Below are 15,706 nucleotides of genomic sequence, written 5' to 3'. Positions count from 1 at the left end.
TTTAATTTGTTACTGGGACCTGCTGGTTGTTAGAAACAGTTTAACTGGATCTTTTTAAACCTAATTTTTTTTGTTTTTTTAATTTGATGTTAAATTTTGTAATGCCAAAAACGCAGAACAGCCCCATCACTTCCAAACTTTTGTGCCATTATATCAGTCAACTCCGATCTGGTGCCTGTCAGATGCTTGGACTGCAGTTTCCATCAGCCTCAGCTAACATGGCTTAATAGGCAAAAATTATGGGATTTGTACTCAAACACATACGGAGGGCATGAGAATGAAGCCCCCCCCCCCCACACACACACACACACACACACAAAATACCCCTCCATACAAAAGTTGAATGGAGTACCTCCCTCTTTTTAAAAAGACACACCTCTGGCGCCCTCTCCGGTCCTTCGCAATCTAGCTCCGCCCACTTCCTTTGAAGTGAAGATTAGACTCTAGAGTTTCCCACCTAGCCGTTGGTTGGACCGCCAAGGGAAGCAGCCATTTTTGTTCCGGGAAAGGGAGTCTTCGCGATCTTAAGAGGTGAAAGAAGTCACCCGCCGATTTACTCTAGGGTTTTTAAAAAATCACTCGACCGAGGTCTCACCGTATATTAAGCGGAGGTAAATAAGGGGAACGCGGTGAGTAATTATACGGCGAACCGTCTTCCCCGCTGCCCTCACTCAATATGTCGGCGCGATGCAGGCAAGGACCGCAATCTTTTTAACAGGGATGTTGCTTGTGCAAAATGGCCGGCGAGAGAAGGTGGCGCTCTAGCGTGGCGTCTCTATGACTTGAGCATACTGGTGGAGTTCAGTTTTGCTGAGTTGGGGGCTGCAGAATGAGCGGGCCCGAAAGAGTCAAAACGAGCAGGAAGGGATCGGTGGCGGCTGCAGCGCGACAGGCGTGATAGCTCTCAGTGTAGTGGTCGCCTCGGTTGCTCCTGCTCTAAGCCAGGCATTGCCCAGCCTGCTTAGAGGGGCTGCTCTTTTGCTAATCCGTCCTCTTTTCACTTTCAGGCTTTTTCTCCTCAATCATTAGGATCCTCGTCCTGTTGCTCCCTTCCGTGCCTCAATCCCTTCGTCCTGTCCCCACTTTTGCTTCCTGGGATCTCGCCACCACTCCAGTCTACCCCGTTGCCGCACATCTTCTAAATTATCCTCTGATCTGACTTGCCCCTTATCCGAACAGTCATCGTAATCCCCTCCACCCCTGTATGTTTTTCAGCTACCCGACTCGATCCTCCAGCGGCTGACCCTTAAAGCTTAATCCGGCTCCATCAGCTCCCTCTTCCGTGCTTGGCATTTACCCAATCTGAAAGTCCCCATCCTGTTTCCCCACCCCTTTCATTGCTCGAAAGCTGTCGCCTCCCACTTCTCTTTTTCCTTTCTTTACACAGATCCCATTTTCGCTCCCACCCTTGCATGATTCTTAGGGGGGGTTCTCTGCTACTCTTTACCCTTGGAAGGTTCTGCCCTGCCTACCTTCAACACTCTCGGGTCTTTCCTTCCGGGGTGTTAAAGCAGCCCCCCCCCGCCCTTTTGGCTGGAGCAGTCTCCCATCTTCCGTTCTTTCATTGCTTAGTTGCACTTTTGTTTCTTGGTGCCCTGCTTCTCCACTGCACTCAGATTTAGGAGTAAACACCCCACCCTCTTATTTTTTGTTTAACAATTTCCTGAACTGCAAGTTTCCTCTTCGCTTGCATGCTTGCTTCTTATCGTTAAACCTCACTAGATCATTCTGGCTGCTTGCTTTTTGACCTCTTAGTCTTCTCTCATGGGGACATGTAAAGCGCTGGCTCTAAGCTAACTTTTAGTGCTTCAGTATTTCTTCTTGTTGCTGTTATATTTGGGTTGGGGAAAATCTGTGTGGTACATAGCTCTATACGGGTGGTAATAGTATTTGAAGAGGCTGAAGAGGAGGATGCCAAGGAAACTGCTGTTACCTTATAAATCTGTGTTTTCTCACTCCCGAGTTCCGAGGGGTTTGCATGATTCCTTGGCAATGAATGCAGCCAGAAGTGGCTACCGGGTCTTCTCAGCAAACTCCACAGCAGCTTGCACTGAGCTGGCGAAGAGAATCACTGAGTGAGTGTCTCGCACTTTTTAAGTGTCATGTTCCTCTGTATTAATAAGTTTGATGGTTAGGTTGGTGCCCAGGCCCTTGCCATATGCAACATGTGGTACAGAAAATAAGTCATATTTGCTCAAAGAGGCTTCCAGCAAGGGTGGGGGGATTTGCCACGGATTTACAATGGATCAATTGAATGACGGAGGTCAGTTCAGCCTAGTACAAGAATATATGACCTTCTCAAGCATTGTAGCACCACTTTTGGCAATGCAAATGTTAAGAAGCTTGATTATTTTCCATTCAGATAGCTGGGGTTTTAAGCAGTAACTGCCTTATGCTTTCAATGTTAATACTCAGATTTAAATATTTTGAATAACATTTAATGAGGCCTTAGGTGAAATGAGCTGCCCTAAAGGAGTATAAACTGTGTGCACTTTCCTTGATTCCACTGCTGCTCCTGAGAACCATTTTATAAAGCAACTTACTAATTACTTCAAGAGAGACAATAGTTTTCATTCTCACCTAGTTTATGTGTATCTTGTTTGGGTATCTTTGGGTATCTTGTTTGTTTTTCCTACCACAATGTTTAACTACTCTGTCCCCATTATTTACTGTATTTAGACTGGAAAGCTTGAAATTAAAAAAAAAAGTTGGGTTCACAACATTTGCCTGGAAGCCAGCTAAAATCTGTGGCAGCACCAACCCAGTCCCTTTCTGGTTTAGGAGAAGGCAGGAGTCTTGTCCTGATCATGGTCTGAATTCTGGAGGCACTAGGAGAAATGTCACTGCTTTGGAGTGCTTCTGAAGTTTAACAAGACTAGAGGGACAAGGTTCTACCTTCTTTAAACGCCCCTGAAGATTTGCAGAAGGTCCTTGATGAGTCCTTTACTTATCTCTCACTGTGGACTGGAGTGGGCATTACAAATGTATTCTTACAGACTTGGCCTTTGGTGAGAGTTTTCAAACTATAGTTTCAGTGTTTAGGATGTCTTTGGCTGCCAGTTAACGACTTAGTGCCAATCAATGTATTTCATATAAAACATGCACCAAATATGGTTTTAGATGGATTCAAGGTTGGTTAGTACTAAGAAGAATTAGTAAAGGGAAAATCTTTTGATCCATTTTCAATATATTAAAAAAGATAGTTGTACCATCAACTTAAAATACAAATTGCATGAAATGACATAGCACATCTTTTGTCAAAAAACTTTACTAAAGCTCTTAGATTTTAATTGTTTAACAGGTAATAATATTTCTGAAACATTCTTGTTCTTAGACTTTTAATCCTAATGAGTTTAAAGGGAGAGAATTCATTCTAAGTACCAAGTTGCCAATTCAGTACTGAATAGATCATTCAGTTGATGGGTATACAGACCTGGAGCATTTCTAATAAGAAGCTTCTGTATTCTAAAACCAGCATATATTGGTTGTCTTTTGTGTCAAAATCACCTCAGAACTGATATTTGCTGTGTTCACACATGATGCCAAGCCATGTTGGAGATTGCTTGTCATTATGTATGAATTCAGCAAGCATGGTGAAGTGTGCCATACCCTGAACCCCATGGAGAACCAATAATTTGTTCTAAGGTTCTGTGTTGCAGCATTGCTTGTTTGTTATGTGTGACTTCATTTACAGTGTTTTTCCATGATTTCCCCATTTCTGGCAGCAGGTTTGGCAGCAAGAGTGACTGCTGCAGCCACAATTTTCTGCTGACCTGTTCTGCCTAGCAACAGTTGAACTTCCAGTGGGCAGGGCGCTGATTGGCTGTCTCCATGCTCAATGGCCTTCCTTCTGATGTGAATTCCCAATGCCCGCCTGCCCCATCTCACCATGATGCCAGCCTCACTGCCACCCCTGTCACGGCCTGCCTTGGAGCAATGTCCTCCATCGTGCCTATCTTGTGAGGCCAGCGTGTGCCATGTTGCCAGCCCCACCTTGTGAGCTTGTTGGTGTGCCTGCCTTACAGGTGTCTTGACCTCACAAGATGGACATGCCAGGCGTGGCTGTGTGCCCTGGCAAGATGGTTATGGTGGCTGGCCTAGTGAGATGATGTGGTGAGGTGGGTGAAGCAAAATGGGCATGCCGATGGGTATCATGGCAATGGGCAGCTAGGCATTGGGATATGGGGCTAGGGTTAGGAAAGACAGTGCCTCCAGCAGCAGCAACCCTGGGGGCAGCTGTGTATGGTACTCCTCTCTGGTCAGTGCCACCAGCATGAATGCGTCAGGGAGCCCATGTCTCATGCTCTGCTCCCTGATGGGTTAGCATTATCTCAGTAGTTTTCCCTGTAAGTACAGTGCACTAAAGGCAGCTGTTTTCTAAAAATCCAGGGCCTCATTCAGTTACAAAAAAACCTCACCACTGATAAAACGTGCTAAAGGAGTATAAAAAATAATAAGTAGCAGTGAGAAAGGTGCTTCAGAAAGTCAACAGTGAAAACAGATATGTTCACAAAGGGAGATAGGTTAGATGAGGTGACAGAGCAGTAGGTGACTTTAAGGGAAGTGGTGATCTCCAACGTGATGCCTTCTGAGAGATTGGAGAGGTTGTCACTCATTTGTCATCCCTCTTTAAAAATGCAAGTAATTTGTGCAAATATTTTTGTTATTTTTAAAACTGTTTTGATAGTTTTGCAGGAATGTCCACCAGGCCGAGGCTTACCTAGACAATTGCCAGCATGCTGTCTGCTGTCAATGAGCAACAGGTTCCAACCATAAACATTAAGCTACAGAAGCGACAAATGCCTTTACTTTGCACTCTTTCGATAGCTGTCAAAAGGTGAACTTTCCAGAGAAAGGACATAAGAAATGCCATGCTGGATCAGACCAAATGTCCAGCACGCTATACAAATGGTGGCAAACCAGCTGCCCATAGGATCCCTCAAGCAGGAGGAGTGCAAGACCTCCTCCTGCCCAAGGTCCTCAGAACTGCTGTATGCAGGCAAGCCTGGTAAAGGAGGTAGCACATAGCCAGCAAGGCTAGTGGCCACTGATAGTTTCCTCCCCTATGAATCTGCCCAATCCCTTTTAAAGCCACCCAGATTGGCAGACATCACTCCACCCTGGCTGCCCTAACTAGTCCTTAGAAGAGACCTTTCAGCCTTTTACAGTGGTGGTGGGGAGTTGCACAAAATCCAAGAAACCATTACATGCTTGGTGGTTGTAGGAAAGAAGTGGAACATTTCTCCTAAAGAGCCAGATTTGAATTCCTCAAAGTCCAGATTTGGATTTTGGACCTGAGGTTCTGCAATCCTAACTGATATTCTGCACCCCTGACCTAGAGTCTAACGTAGAAGGTACCTTTCTTTTACTTCTCAACTGTATGTTGTTTTGAATGAAGGATGTGGTATTTCACCTATCTGAGAGAAGCTATACTTTAATAACTCTAAAATACTCTGTGACATGGCTGGAGCTCATGGAGTTAAATCTTGATGTCCACACTATAACTAGAGCTACCTTTTCTTAGAAACTCACAGAAATATATACTTGAAGTACTTTATTTGGCTGTATTTTTAAGGCTGGGCGTAAGCTATTAAAAGATTTTAATTTGCTTTAATGTCTCCTTTTTTAAATTCATCCCACTTTGTCTTATTTTGTCCATCACATGCTTTTGGAGTAGCATAGATTATGAACCTGATAAGTAGCTGTGCTGGAAAAGCCCTTTTTGATCCACTTTTAAGTAATCAATGCTATCTCCATCCGCTTAATGCTACCAGCATCTATGGCAGCTGTTGGAGGGAGCCATCAAAGAAAATCCAAAGCACTGTTGCCTACTAATAAGTATACCTTAGTTGTTGTCAGCCCTATGAGTGGTAGGTTCCGCGGAAATTACCTAACCTGTCCTTTTGCCGGGAATGCATTTGGTGAAGTTCACGTGAAAAAGAATAATTGACAATGGAATCTTTTGATGCTGAACAAGCAGATTCTTGAATGCTTAGAAAAGTGTAATAACACTAACTACATGGCATACTAGTATATTCCCCAGACCAACATTCCAGACTTCTAAAATGTAGCATCACTGCAATCTGTAATTTTTGTGTTCTCTCTCTCTCTCTCTCTGCATGTGTGCGCGCTCTATAATGCTTTCCTGTGTGACCAAAACATCATTATTTGCAAAGAAAAGTGGGGTGCAGGTTACTTACATTAATACAGTTGTGGAAAGGTTGCTGCACATGTGTGAACTTAGCATCTACCCCCTTAGGCATATGAAACATTTCCAGGAGTTGGAGCTACAGTGGCAATTTTAAATTAATAGATAATGTATGAAGAAAAATCAACACAGGCAAGCATATGCAGGTGTACTTTTTTGAAAAAAAAAAAAAAAAGGTTAATCCATGTGCACACTCACAATATCAGCAGCCTCTCTCTTGCAGTTACCTGGCTGTGAAGGCCTTTGCAGATTGCCAGAGAGGGCATCAGTGCCTGTGGGAGCAGCCTATAGTGTTGGAACAGGGCCAACATTTGGCTATCCACATATTTTCAGCCGCAGCTCCCATTAGCACTTAATCTTGACCCTGCTAGCTAGGGTTGATAAGAGATGTAAGTCAAAACCTTTGGAAGGCCACATATTCCCCATCCCCACCCAGGCATGGAAATTCTTAGTAATTTCTCTGACCTTGTTCATATCTATCTGCTCCAGCTGAACTTTGTGATGCTGGCTTCTGATTGACTTACAAATTCCGTGTGCTGTCTGCCCTTGGAAGCCAGATATTTTAGCTCAAACTACATAAACCTAAGACCCTGCACCACCCAGCACTTGTACTAAATAGGAAGAACTGTACATCATCTGTGCTAGCCAGGTAGAATTTTCTGGGCCATCTCAACAGATTCTGATCCTGTTTTGTGGTAATCACCTTGCCTCTATGCCCCATTCTTTTGGAAACCAGGTCAGGGTGTGCCTGTGTCCATTACAGTCCCAACTGCAAATTGTTAGTCAACTTAGTGCATACCAATGGGATAAAACAGTACAAGGCCTCTTCCCCATTCTATATACATTTTGTTTAATTCTCATTTACTCAGCTTCAGCAGCAGTAAACATGGGACTGCAGAACCTTGCATTTCTGAATTTCACTTGGAATGGTATACAATATGCTGCAGTGGCTTTAATTTGCTGACTCATTTATCTGAAGTATCTTTGCCGCCTTTCAGGCAAAAATGCTCCTGAAGCAGGTTATGTACAATCAGTTAAGCAAAACAATCCATGCATGCAAGCTTCTAATTTAAAAAGACTGATAGACAAGGGAGAAAGAAGGGGGAGGGAAGAAGGGGGAAAACAAATTATTTTAGAAGTGCTGGTGGGTAGGCCCTGCTACTCTCAACTCTGATTGCCAGAATGGCTTCTGGCAGTAACAGTTTGTTTGTTTATCAGATTTGTCCGCTACCTTTTTTCTTTTTTACAGAACACAAAGCAGATTATACCATTTTTCCTCCTCCTCCTCCTCCTCCTCCTCCTCCTCCTCCTCCTCCTCCTCCTCCCAATCTTATCCCCACAAAAACAACAACCCTGTGAGCTAGGCTTGGCTGAGAGTCTGTGACTGGCTCAAATTCACCCTTTTGGATCCTTGGCTGAACAGGGACTAGAACCCAGATTGCCTGAGTCCCAGTCCTGCATTCTTAACCACTACAGCACACTGGTTGATGGAGGATGAGAGAATTCTTCAGCAGGATTGGTGTGATGGCCGTATTCTCCCCCACCTCAGCCGGCTGGACTTATGTAATTAATATTACATAAGTGTTGCATTGAAAGCAATCTTCTAGAGTTAGATATATACATTTTTAGAAGAGATCAAAATTCAGCTTAGCAATCCAATGAATACTGTAATGGGATGGTAGCAAAAACTCTAGGTAAGCAGGATCAGGGGATAATTTTCCTGTGTCTGAGATGTTCACAGTTTGGACTCACGTCTTGATTCAATTAGACTACTGTTATACAGGAGTAAATCCAGAATGGCAACAACCAGGAGTAATCTTCACTCCTCCTTGTCCTCCCCTGAACTACAGATCTGTTTTCCTGAAAATTGACCTGGATTGGCCCCAGATGGAAAGGGTTACAAATTGAAAGTCTCATGATATAATCATTGTATCAGCTTTCAAAAGTGTTCTTTGTTAGTGCCATTATAAGGTCTTTTGTTGTTCAAATGAGAAGTATTCACCCTTGTACTCTGGGACTGGACTGTCTCAACTGAGTGTAACAAATCCAGCTATAGTAGAATTATCTAACTAATATTTAATCCAGGTTTCATACAGATGATGTCCTTTGTTATGAGCATAACTTTCCAAACTTTGCAAATCTGCCCTATATTTATTACACAATTGCATTCCCTCAAGAAGGAGGTCAGCATAGGGTACATAGTTCCCCTCCTCCATGACTTTTGTGATAGGATGGTATAAAAAAGCAATAAATAAATAAATGGGAGATCTCCAAAGAGAAGAGAGGGTTAGGTTTTGGGATAGGATGGTTTAGCCCAAACCTGACTTCGTGTTTCCATTCCCCTCTCCTTTGAAGGATTATCAAGTAAGCTGAAGGTTTGGCAAGTAAGTGGAAGTTGATGAAGTTGAATGTATAGAACACTTTAGAAAGGGCAAGTGATGACCTTCTGATCCAGCAAAATGGGGGTGAACTGTTTCCTCAATACATGCGATTTTTATGGGGGATGGAGTGGGGGGAGAAAAAGAAGGGCCCAATCAGATAAGATTTTTCCTGTCTCCAGTTGTTACACATACTTGAATTCCTAGAGATACGGAAGGGCAATGTCTGCTGGAGAAGCCTCTTGCATCTGCCCTTCCTGGATTGGGAGTAATTTTATATCAGCTCTATCAAAAACCACGCATAAGCATACAGCAGAAAAGAAGCTACAGAAGTTTTTCTGACTTCTGTCTGCTCACTAAAGTAGAGTAGTTCACATTTTTTTATAGTTCTGTCATGCTTTAAAAGTTGTCTAGTGTGTGTTTAGTTCTCCCCCTTGATGAAAGGATGTTGAACGATGTTTGTGTATAAGGATCTGTGATTACAGAGCAAAACACAGACAACTTGAGAAGCTTCTGGATTTTATCTAACTTGCTGTTTCGTGTTGTTTATAGTTAGCTAAACAAAAGGATGTGCCCAAAACAGAAAATGCATGTGCTCGCTGAAATGTTTAGTATCAAGGAATCCCAAACAAGCTGTGAAAAGGGAAAAACAAAGCTGTTAAATTGGGGGCCCCTCTGATGTGTGAAGTACATGTAAGTTAAATAAATGAAACAAGCTAATGCAGCAGTTCTGTGTGGAAAAGATATTCTAACAAATCTATCAGAAATTGTCTTAGAGAGGTGTAAAGAGCTTTTTAGTTTGGTTTCAAGGAACTTTTGAAGTTAAATGCTATAGTAAGATCCCTGTTTCTCTCATAAATAATACATGAATATTTGCTTAGGCTGGCTTCTAATTAATAGCAGGTTCTCATTTAATGTAACTGGCCTCAGAAATGTAATGTGGCAGAAAAGGAACCAAGACTGAATGGCTCAAGTAAAGTTCCTATTAAGATTCTGCTTAAACTAGCTGTATAGTCTGAACAGATATTCTAGACCTGTTGCTCATGTGTCTCCTGCATCTTTGGCAGCACATCTCTGTCCATCAGGATGTTTTTATGGATTCCTAAACCCCATTAGGAAAATCCCTTTATTAGGCCGACTCAATGTCACAAAAATGGGCATCGTTTCAGAGTCTCATCTGCATGGTCAGAAACTTAAGGTAATGTGGGAGAGGGACGCTGACCATAGAATTAAGCAGTAGCAGGTAGTGAGATCATTTCAAGTGACAGCTGGGCCCATCACTAGGACTGTTGGGATAAAGCACCATCCAATAGTTGGTTTTTCCCTCCATTTTGTGCAGGCTTCTGAGGTTTCCTGCAGAAAACATAAGGACCTCATAAAATTCACCTTCTCTAACTAGAGGAAGGTAACTAGTGGGGTACCACAGGGTTCCATCCTAGGCCCACCACTCTTCAAAATCTTTATTCATGATCTAGATGAGAAAGTACAAGGAACAATAGTCAAAGTGTAGCAGATGATACAAAACTGGGTGGAATAGCTAACACCATGGAAGGCAGAGAGAAGATCCAGGGTGATCTAGATAAGCTTGAATGCTGGGTTGAAAGCAACAGAATGAGATTCAATAGGGACAAATACCAAGTCCTACACCTAGGAAAAAGAAACCAGACACATTGATATAAGATGGAGAGTATGTGACTCAACAGTACTGGAAATGATAAAGACCTTGGAGTTATTGTGGACTGCAGACTAAATATGAGTCAACATTGTGATGTAGCCATAAAATGGGCAAATGCTATTTTGGGATGCATTACTAGAAGAATCACATCCAGTTCATGAGAAGTTCCCCTATACTCTACACTAGTCTGACCTCATCTAGAATACTGTGTCCTGTTCTGGGCCCCACAATTTCAGTAAGGTGCAGCAAAATGGGAAAGAATTCGGAGAAGGGTAACAAAAATGATGCAGGATTTGGACACAAAGCCCTATGAGGAAAGACTGAGAGAACTGGGCATGTTCCGCCTTGAGAATACTGAGAGTAGAGATGATGGCACTCTGCAGGATAGGAAGGAGGACAGGATCTCCTCTTGCTCATCCCAGAGTGTAGTACAAGAAATAATCAAGTCAAGTTGCAACAAACCAGATTCAGGTTAGATATCAGGAAAAGTTTCCTAACTGTTTGAGCAATACGGCAGTGGAACCAGTTGCCTAGAGAGGTCATGGGCTCTCCCACACTAGAGACATTCAAGATCTAACTGGACAGTCATCTTAGAGGGATGGTTTAACTTGGGGTCCTGCACTGAGTGGGTGGTTGGATCTGATGGCCTACTCGGCCCCTTCTGACTCTGTTATTCTATGATTTCAATAGATGGTATTATATTCAAATATTTGCTTTCATATAAAATGTTTCTACACCTTTGATTGTCAATAAGAATATGCCTGCAGAAAAGAGAGGGTATTTTTTACCTTCTAAAACTTTGTCAAAAACATTTCAACCCAGTAGTGCTCTTGTTCTTCTGCCTGTCATTTCATGTAATTTGTTCCTGAGAAAAGGCAAAGCAATCTGTTGCTTACTGTATTTGGACAGATGTAAAACTATTATACTATAGGTAAAACTGAATATACATACCTGCTATACATAAATACATTCTAACTCAGGGTGGGCAACTTGTGGTTTGGTCTACAACACCCATCAGCCCTAGTTTTCTCATCCAATGGGGAGGGAACATGAGACTTGTCAGACAAAACTTCTGGAGAGCCACAATTTGCTTACCCCATTCTAACTGATAAAGAACAGTTCAACATGACATTTGTGAATTTTAATCCCGAGTGACACCCACCTGGCATTTTTGCCATGTCCCTTTCAGTGGGCAAGGTGTGGTGCTACAGTGTGGATTTGGACTTTCTGTAAGCTATATTGTCATGGAGATGTTCCTTTATTTTTTCACTGTAGAGTATTGCTATTAGTGTCTGTGTGGGCAGGAGGGGGTGGTACCGGCTTTTGCACTCTCTCTTTAATCAAAGAGCAAAATTAAAATGTTGCAACAAGAAATGTTGCTGTATAGTGTTCTGGCAGACATCAGAAGACATCAGAGGGAAGAACTTCCTTCACATACCTTATTCTCAAACTATGGAATTTACTACCACAAAATGGAGTAGTGATGGCCACCAACTTGGAAGGCTCTTAAACAGAATTAGATAAATCAATGGAGAAAAATTCGGTTAATGACTACTGGCCATGATGGCTATGTGCCAGCTCATGGATTAGAGGCACCTGTCTTTTGAGTACCTCATGCTGGGGAACATGAGTAGGAAGATGCTGTTGCATTTGTTTCCTGGTATGGCTTTTCATAAGCAGCTGGCTGGCTATTTGGGAGATAGAATGCTGGCCTAGAAAGGTTATTAGTGCGATTGAGCAGAGCTTTTCTAATTTTTTGAGTTTGTCATTAGGCCCTTTCTACTAGTGCTGAAGTCTGATGTTCTAGTTCTAGAATTTGCATGATGAACAATTCCATGCGGTAAGATCTTCCATGCAGTAAAATCTCCTTTCATTTCTCACTCTCTTCTTTAGGCGTCTTGGTGCTGAGCTTGGAAAATCTGTTGTGTATCAAGAAACCAATGGAGGTAAGTCAGGATTTATTTTAAAACTTTAATCTTTATTTTGTTCAGAAGCATCTGTAGGCTTATATTTAGAAAATGGTCTTGGAAAAATCTAACAATAACATTGTAAAATCATAATTTAAAAAGCAAGTAATACAAATCACAATAAAAGCAATTAAATACAAGCCAACATAAAACCACATCATCCAAGTATTATAGGGTATGTAAAGTGATCTGGCTGTGCTGCATTTACACATTCGGAAAGGAAAGTTTTGACTATAAACCAACCTAGCTTGCAAGAACAGATATCAGAAAAGCAGCTTATAAGGAAACCTACCAGCTTCTGAAGTTTCAAGACTGTGTCTCTTATCTGTGTGAGGCAGGTAGGCCTGAGCTGGGGATTGGCACGTGCAGGCAGATGGAACAGGAAGGAGCAGCTTGGCATTCGGTGGGGTGGAGCTGTGAGAAGGCCTGGTGGAATTGGCTTGGCATGGTGGATGGGACTAGTAGCATGCCTAACTGTTTGAAGCCAAGTGCCACCATCAGCTGAACTCACTGCATCTGAGCTGTATGTTCTCTCTACCAGTCAAAGCCCAAATATGGGCCTCTCTCTTCCTCCTTTATCCCTCTGCCTCTGGATAAATTTGAATTCCAAATTTCTTTACTGAAAATTGAACTCTGCTGTGCTAAATTTTAACATAGCATACTCTATCCTTGGATTAGAAAGTCTACCTGGATCTAAGGTGATTTATTCCTAATATTTATTATATTGATATCCTGGCCTGTTTCTTGTAAGTAACCCAAGGTGGCTTACATAATTCTCCTCCTCTCCATTTTATTCTCACAACAACCTTTTGAGGTAGGTTAGGCTGAGAGTCAGTAACTGTTTTCTGGTCAAGCGGGGGCTAGAACTTGGATTTCCCAAGTCCCAAGCCAACTTATCAAATATCCACTTAGGAATCATGTGTGATAGTTTAATTGTGAAACATTCCACTCCCAAGTGCTGCTTATTGGAAGTGCAGACCCCATTAGACTGCCTTTCAAAGGACCTGTTTAAATAACTGTGCTTCCTCTACAGAAACAAGGGTTGAAATCAAGGAATCGGTCCGAGGCCAGGATGTGTTCATTATTCAGACCATCCCCAGGTAAGTTCCTTTTGCAGATTGACTTTAAATTGTGAAAGTTAAACCCCCAGAGTCTTGGATATATATCATCTCTTGTTGAGTGAATTTGCTCTGGAGTCTCTTCTGTCCATTGACAAGGAGCAGTGCAAGTCTGCTAGCCCTGCTGCCAGTTTTTCTTTCCTTATTTGTGGTGTTAATAAGGCCAGTTAATCTCTTGCATTAACAGTGGGGTCTTTAAAGCAGGCAGCTTAATGTGGCACTGAAAGTGACAGTAAGTGAAACCTGATAAGATTCCCAGTCTGCAAAGCTCTCTTGAAGACTCTCTTCCTTAATTGCTCTCTCATTTCCCTGCTCTTTTAGGATTATTTTTTGAGGATTGATGCTCTTTTTATCAGGGCCTGCTTATAGCAGAACTAATACATGTTTCCACCTGTCAACAGTAAAGCAACTGCTTTTTTCACCATTGGTGCAGTTTTGTTGCACAGGGGTTTTCTGTGTTCCTGATGCTGTGCTTCAGCTCAAAAAGAGCTACCATGTCTCCTCAGGCTTTGTTTTCCCATGGTGGAATATGACAGCTGTCCTGGGTCGGCATATTCGTTAAACCGCTGTGCATTCTGCTCATGGGCGGTGCATGGGTGCTGCTTGGCCTGGGCTTGGAGACTTGGAATCTCTCCACAGCCTGGAGGGATACTTAAAGCAGCCTAGCAAATACGTTGGCAAGCTCATCCAGCACACCCCACCCCCGTGTTTTGTGGGATGCTTGCCTACACATACCTTGTGTTAAATTAAAGAGAAAATTAAAGAGAAAATGAACCCACCTCTTTCCTAGCCAACTTCTCTGCCTGATTGTCTGAAGGCAATACTGACTGCCTCCGATAAACAAACAGCTTGCTGTTTCCATGGCTGGTCTGGTCGTTGTTGGAAGAATATATATTGCAGAATATATGGGTATTGAGTGAAAATAATCATCTGCTACACGTACGCATGATGAAACATACGAAGAAGGTTGCCATATGTCCCAGGGGGGCAAATTCGACGTGGGGGAACAGTTCAGGGACCAACTTCCATACCCCCCCCCCCCGCTTCCAAGAGTTATATTCCTGTCCCTACTTTGGCTGCAGCAAAAGCAATCACCTGTTTGGCAATGAATTTCACCAGCAGAATCCTATGGAGACTGAAAATAGATAAATGTAGTTTGTTTTCAAGATAAAATTGTTACTGTATGGCAACTCATGCATAAGATGAGATTGATATGAGGTTTTTCTGGTGTTTGTCATATGTTGGGAATATAAGATGACCTCTGATTTTTGCTTCACTATTTCCAGTTTCAAGGGTCCTCTTTTACGCTGGAATATATGGGTACATTTCTAAGAAAAAAACCTGTGATTATCTCTACAGTCCTCAGGCCCACTGAGAGACAAAACACATGAGTGAGGCCAGCTAGTGCCGAGACAAAGAGCATGGTGTTCCCCAGAGTCTCTAGAAATATTCATCGTTTTTTTCTAAAGATACTTGCAGTTTTTCCAGTTTCGCAGGGGTCCTGCAGTTTCAGGCATCCACTGGGGGCTTAGAACCTTTCCTTCATGGATACAGGAGTCCTACTGTACAATGAAAATTTTTCACCTGGCATATAAGATGACCTCCCCACCTCCATATTTGCATTGCTATTTCTAATTTCAAGAGTCATCTTATACACCACTATATACATTAATTGTAATTCTATTTAATGGTCTGCCATTAAAATTTGACAGCAAATTTTGCCAATGTGTGGCAGAATTTCCCACCAGAGGCCTTCAGACCCTATGGGGCCCACATGTCAGGGTTGCCCACCTGTGTTATATACCCTCCCCTTCTCATTCCTTCTCCTGCTTTTAGCATTTAGGACAGAATGACTGACTGAGACATGCTGAGAGCTGTAGGACTTTCTTTTAACCATCTAAATGTGCATAGCCTTAATGTGCCTTGATAACTTTAATTAGGACCTATTTAATTGACAAATAAATGTACATGAAGACAGTGTTCATACTTGGTTGAAAAGTATAAAACAGAAACATGTGAAATGGGTGTTCCTGAAATGCACAGTCCTGACAATCAAGAGTTGTCCTTCTGTAGCCTCTGCCACCTTAAACCTCAGAGGGGGAAAATGGTGCTTTGTTAACTTTTTATCTTAATTGATTGGAGGTGGGGGAGTTATATAATTCTTGGCTGCTTCCTTCATTGTGAACAAAGCTTTCCTGTGTGTAAAACAGCATGCCACCACAGTATGATAGAAGCAAAAGATAGAATAAACCAATTTGGAGAACTTTGGCAACTGTCACCAGATAAATATGGCTCTATTTTGCAAGGGAAATTTACAAAGAAGAATTAGGAGAAGCTGGCTTAAACAGGAGCTGAATCTG

At 42.4% G+C, this 15,706-nt stretch overlaps 1 protein-coding gene across 4 annotated transcripts in view; it reads left to right on the top strand.

The window, feature by feature from the left end:
* Nucleotides 1–453: 453 nt before the first annotated feature.
* The window catches only part of PRPSAP1 (phosphoribosyl pyrophosphate synthetase associated protein 1), a 37,355-nt gene continuing 22,102 nt past the window's right edge, over nucleotides 454–15,706 (top strand). Inside the window, exons 1-4 of one of the 4 annotated variants that reach the window (XM_044453787.1) lie at nucleotides 458–611; nucleotides 1,964–2,075; nucleotides 12,155–12,207; nucleotides 13,262–13,328. In XM_044453787.1, coding sequence (XP_044309722.1) covers nucleotides 1,993–2,075; nucleotides 12,155–12,207; nucleotides 13,262–13,328 — 203 coding nt within the window. In that variant the 5' untranslated portion in view covers nucleotides 458–611; nucleotides 1,964–1,992. Of the gene's footprint in view, nucleotides 2,076–12,154; nucleotides 12,208–13,261; nucleotides 13,329–15,706 lie in introns of all 4 variants that reach the window. The other 3 variants (XM_044453788.1, XM_044453789.1, XM_044453786.1) reach the window with 3 other exon arrangements.

The sequence above is a fragment of the Varanus komodoensis genome, unplaced genomic scaffold, assembly GCF_004798865.1.
Source record: "Varanus komodoensis strain SLA01 unplaced genomic scaffold, ASM479886v1 scaffold7_1, whole genome shotgun sequence".
NCBI lineage: Eukaryota > Metazoa > Chordata > Lepidosauria > Squamata > Varanidae > Varanus > Varanus komodoensis.
This window is presented reverse-complemented; position numbering and strand designations above follow the sequence as displayed.